Source organism: Heterocephalus glaber, unplaced genomic scaffold (genome assembly GCF_053883595.1).
Source record: "Heterocephalus glaber isolate CG9 unplaced genomic scaffold, H.glaber_assembly_v1.0 deba00001428, whole genome shotgun sequence".
Taxonomy (NCBI): Eukaryota; Metazoa; Chordata; class Mammalia; order Rodentia; family Bathyergidae; genus Heterocephalus; species Heterocephalus glaber.
In genome coordinates, this window is record NW_028258293.1 from 23,263,140 (window position 1) to 23,269,130 (window position 5,991).

General features: G+C 40.8%; 1 protein-coding gene across 1 annotated transcript; it reads left to right on the forward strand.

Moving 5' to 3' along the window:
* The first annotated feature begins 3,826 nt into the window (after nt 1-3,826).
* Nucleotides 3,827-4,777, forward strand: LOC101696698 (olfactory receptor 2AG2). The gene has a single exon (XM_004863502.1). It carries the CDS (start codon nt 3,827-3,829, stop codon nt 4,775-4,777), a length of 951 nt encoding a protein of 316 aa, XP_004863559.1.
* The last annotated feature ends 1,214 nt before the right edge of the window (nt 4,778-5,991 follow it).

The window sequence follows — 5,991 nt, forward strand, 5'->3', positions numbered from 1 at the left end:
CCTCAGCAACACCATGTGCATCAGAACAAGTCTAGGCCTCAGAGCCCATTTACCCGGAGAAGTTTGCAGAAATGGCTAGTGAAAAAGCGTGCCCTGGAGGATTCATTAAAATTCACTTTCCTGGAGCAGCATTTTCAGAGGAAGTCAAATCACCTGAGCAGATGACACTGTGAAATGTCCCCCAGGACAATGCCAGGGCTCACTGTTGCCCCAAGGGTGATGGGGTGAGGCCCTGGTGACTCCCCATTCAGGAGCCCCTCCAATGCCTCTTTCCCCAAAGTCCTGCTGTGTCCATTTTTATCATGGACCCCAGCAAGAGAAGAATATAGGAAAACCTGAGTACACTGACCCCAAAACTGACATAGAGCCACCCTACAGCTATGAAGCACTTCCTCACAAGGAGAGTGGATGACAGACCTTCTGAGGAGCCAGAATCTTGCTTTCTTAGGACCCTGCCCTAGGTTCTCAGCTGCAGCCATTTCTTTCGCCAGCATAAACTGGGAATATCAGTGACTGGAGGAGCCTTTCACCTCTGATCCCAGCCACAGCCATACACCCACCTACATCCTATCCTGCCAGAATAACCACTTCCCCTTGCTTCAGTGTCCTCGGCCTTTTTGTCCCTGAAATGAATCAATCCCAGGGCAGTTGGTGTGGTCTGGCAACTCTGCCATTGACTTTCTGAGGTAAGAACTCTGTCCAGTTCTGGGATATATATACAGTTTGTAAGTCTTGATAAAAGGATGAAGAACTTACAGGGCTCTGCTTCTTGGATCCTGTAGTTCCTTGGGCTTTATTGCTCACTCAAACCTCTCTACAGTCCAGGGATCTTGCATATGTACCAATCTTCTCTACATGCAGGGATACTTTTAATCATTCTATTCTGCTGGCTAGACCTGAAGTTATAGAATTCATGATTTTGGCGTCCCAGGAAAGACTCAATACCTCTGTATACCTACATTTTCCTGCACTTCAGTAGTCTAATGTGGTTAACTGGGTGTAATGGCACACACCTGTAATCCCAGCTCTCGGGAGGTTGAGGTAGGAGGATCACCTAGAGTTCAAGGACAGCCTGAACTACATAGTGAGACTAGTGGGACCCTGTCTCAAATAAAAGTAAAAGAAGTCTGATGTGGGCCCAAGAATGTAGTACCTCAAAAGAGGACTATGTAATATTGTTTGAAGTTATTTTTCTCTGCATGACTGATTAACACTAAAAGTGCCACAAAAATCCAATGGAAATCAAGAAAGATTTTAAATACACTAAGCAAGGACATAAAGAAAACAAAAATATGCTTACAAAATTTTAGCATTATCCTCTTAATTGTCTATAATTTCCCACAAAGTGTAACAGTCCTCTATTAATTTCAACCTATTCCGAGTGTTCTTGCTTTAAGTTAAGGTTTCCAGACACCACCAGCAGTTTCCACTTGATCTGGCATGTTTTTCTCTGGTATTTCTCTTTAGATAACTCTGGAGGGGAGAAAACAACAAATGGAAAAGGAGAGAAAACAAAAGTCTTAAATCAGAGGCCAGTGACAGGTAGGTAGGATGCAGAATCCTGGTTATACCACTTTGCCCAAGCCCTGCTTCTTTTTTTTTTTTTTAATCCTCTTTGCAATCTTATCTAAATTTGGGTGCAGACATCTGGATGAATATACCCAGCTTATTATTTTCCTCTCTTTATTTCTCTTTCCATTCATATTTTTAGCCAATAAAAAATAGTATACTAAATCTGATATTTAGATAAACAGCACTCAGAATTGTTTTTGAATATATTATTGTTGTTCTTTTTTATCCTTTTATTGGTACATTTTAGGTGTATAATATAATGACATCCATCATTGGAGATAGGCACTTTTCCATACTCTCTTGGTTCTTATTTTCCCCCCTTCCCCTGCCCTCCCTTCAACCCCTCCACCTCTCCCTATTTATAAAGACTTTGTTTCCATTTTTTCATTTTCTCATATTAATTCCATTCCCTTCTTTCCTTTCCCCTACCCCTCCCACTCCTCCCTCCCCTTTGCCCCTTTTCTTCCTATTTCACATTATCTATTATACCTTTTAGTCCTTATTTACACTTTCGGTTTCTCACACTAGAGAAACTATTAGGTACTTACATATGTGTGTCCTATTTATTTCACTTAAGAGTATCACCTCAATGTGCATCCATTTTATTGTTGGTTGTTGATAGGCAAAGAAGTTATTCCAGTCAATGTTTCTCAGGTGAGAACTACACTTTGGATTTTGTAAAGATTCGATTCTTCAACAAATAATAAGACATCATTTTAAAGAAGCCATTTCTCTGGATGGCTCCTTCATTGTAGCAGAGTGCAAGGAAGACATCACCATGAAGTTTTTCAATGTCCTGTAGTTTACAATACTGTTCCTTCTCTCTTTTTTTAAAATGCTCTAACCCATGTTGACTTAGAAAGCTACTGTTCATCCTCAGCCTGTAGCTTACATAACCCTTCCTCTGAGAGTTCATTCTGTATGGTCTCATAGCATGTCATATTTTCCTTGATGCATTCACCATCACCATTGGATGATGTGTCTGTATGATCAGTTTTTCACATCTATGCAATCACCCAAGTATCAGGATGGTGCCTAATCTGGTGTAGGTTCTTAGTTAATATTCACTGAGAGAATGAAAGGAAATATATCATACGTGACTTTCAATGTAAGGCTTTTATGATTCTACCTCTTGAAAGTCCCAGCTCTCAGATAACCTGGGTTGAAAAATAAATAAAAGGAGAAATAGGTACATATAATACAAAGGAAAATTAAAGAACTTGGTGATAATTTTTTCTACTCAATACTTGCTAAATTTTCCATTCAACTATGAAAAAACTGCCTTCAAGCTAAGTGGATGTTGTGACATACACCCCATATGCTCCATGTCTTTTCCCCCTCGACCTCTTTCCCTAATACTATCAAAGGATTCCAGGGCCAACAGACCATCCTTCTTCATATTGCTAAGATTTTTAAAGTACAGAAATCTTTTTATCATAGTTAAAGTGTTGCCACGAATCCCAGGTGATGTAATGTCTTTGGGCCTTTGTAAAAATGTATCCTTTGTCTTACCTGTATTTTCATTTATCCTAAGCACAATAACTGCTGTACATCCACAAATTCCATCTTTTTCTTTCTCTTTTTTCTTGCTTCTTCTTGAGTACCTTCAAATATGCAAACTGTTTTTGTTCTGTTCTTACTGATTAACCTTCAGCTCTATATCAGCTCAACCACTGATTCTTCCAGAATTCTTTCTATCTCCAGGAAACGAGTGATCCACACATCAAGAAGGTGAAGATGGTTGAAGTATTCAAGAGATCAAGTGGCCCAAGAGCCCAGAGATTCCTCAGTTGAGGTACGTATCAAAGGGGAGAAGATGGCAAAGACATTTTTATGAATAAAATCTTAAAAATTGAACTGTTACTCAAAGTAAATTCTAAGAAGAAAACATACATATTAAACAAATGTTCAGTGTATCTGTTTATAATGAAGACAAAGATATTTTCCCAAATTTACAAAGGTGTATATGGGACTTATTTTCATGAATAACTTGTGTAAAATAAATGCTTAATAATTAGCAATTCTCAAGATGTGTGCTACCTGTTTATCTGATGGTTCACCATGATTCAGTAAAAAAATTGAGAAATTCACCAACCAGAGGGGAAACTTGGCTAAAAGAAAGAAAAAAAATACTTCATGGGATTTCTATTTCCCACTCCACAGTGTCCTGGAACAATCCAAAACTAGACTAAGCTCCTCAGAAGAGCTTCCACTGACAAAACATCTGGTTTTAAGCAAGTAAAGAAAACATAGAATGGAGCTCTGGAACTCTACCTTAGGAAGTGGCTTCATTTTGGTGGGGATCCTGAAGGACAGTGGGTCTCCTGAGCTACTCTGTGCTGCAATCACATTCCTATACACGTTGGCCCTGATCAGCAATGGCCTGCTGCTCCTGGTCATCACAGTGGATGTTCGGCTCCATGTGCCCATGTACCTCCTGCTTGGCCAGCTCTCTCTCATGGACCTCCTGTTCACATCAGTTGTCACTCCCAAGGCCCTCATGGATTTTCTGCACAGAGAAAACACCATCTCCTTTGGAGGCTGTGCCCTTCAGATGTTCCTGGCACTGACACTGGGTGGTGCAGAGGACCTGCTACTGGCCTTCATGGCCTATGACAGGTATGTGGCCATCTGTCATCCTCTGAACTACACCATCTTCATGAGGCCTAGAGTCTGCTGGTTCATGGTAGCCTTATCCTGGATCCTAGCATCACTGAATGCTTTAGGGCATACTGTATACACCATGCACTTCTCTTTCTGCATGTCCCGGGAAATCACACATATTCTCTGTGAGATTTTACCCTTGCTGAAGCTGGCTTGTGCAGACACCTCTAGATATGAACGCATGGTTTATGTGACAGGTGTGACTTTTCTGATTCCCCCTCTTGCTGTTGTTGTTGCCTCCTACACATTAATTTTGTTCACTGTGCTCCACATGCCCTCACAGGAGGGGAGGAAGAAAGCACTTGTCACCTGCTCCTCCCACCTGATTGTGGTTGCCATGTATTATGGGGCTGCTACACTCATGTATGTCCTGCCGAGTTCCTTCCACAATCCCAAACAGGACAACATCACCTCTGCTTTCTACACAATTGTCACCCCAGCCCTGAACCCCCTGATTTACAGCCTGAGGAATAAGGAGGTTGTGGGGGCTTTGAGGAGGGTCCTTGGAAAATATATGCTGCCAACACACCCCATTCTTTAAGGAGGGCTCATGGCTCACCTCTCATCATTTCTTCTCCAGGTCAGATTGCTGTACTCATGCATTCTTTAGTATCATACTCTATCTGAGATTTTACATACATGTTTTAAATGCATCCTTTATGTTTTATTTTGTAGTTGATGTGTAAAGAGACCTCAAGCTGAATTTACTCAGTACATATCCCCTAACTGCTAAAGCCCTGCATTAAAATGTTCTAGGAAAGAGGGAGCTTTGAATGACTTAGACTCACTCTGTGATAGGTGATCATCATGACACATTACCAAGTAGTCATGATAGTTAATTAACTTTCCATTTCATTATCATGTAACAGTAAGAAATAATAGTGGTTTTGGACTGAGCAAACTCCAATATCCCCATTATCCTCAGGGTCATGATGGATTCCTTTTTTTCTTTTCCTTTCTTTTATTAGTATATGGTTAATGTATGTGATGTTTACCCTCATCTTTGGGAGTGGGTATGTGTACATGATATAGCTTGCTCCTTTTTTTTAGTCCCCTTCCCACCCACTTCTCTCCCTCTGTCTCTAAATCCTCTTCCCCATTTTCATTCTTGTTGGTATTGTTATTCTCAGGTCATGTTTATGACATAAATTGTTACATTCATTGAGGTCATTAGGTTCCTTTACATGGCATAATTAATTCTATTTCTCCTTCCACTCCCTCTCTCCTTTGGTCTCCTGGACCCCTTCCCATTTTGAAGACATCCATCCCTTGTTTCCTTCTATTCTTCTACTAGGGACCCCTGAAGCATTACCAGAAACCTCTGCAGTAGGCTCCAGTCTCCTGCCCAGTGTACAATGCAGGCCTGAGGAAAAAAACTAAAAGACAGAACTAAGAGAGACAAAAAGCAGGGTGCCAGGACAACCAATGCCGATGCAACTGCAAAGGTGCTGTCCAGTCCAAGCACCTTTTTTATTGGTAATCAATTGGGGTAAAGATGAGCTATATGCAAAGATAGCACTTCATGTAAACATGCTCTGTCCTTGCAGTTTCTATGGAAATTAATGTAAGCAAGGCTTGTGAAAGACAAGACAAACCATTCTTGAATTAGAAACAGGATAGACAAAATATAGGGTTGTAATTAAAACATTGTCCTCCTAGTAAGAAGGTTTTAGTTGTAGGAACAGAATATGGGTGCAAGTTACTCTGACCTTGGCACGTAGGCTTCAGCCAGACTCACTTCTATAAACAAGCCAG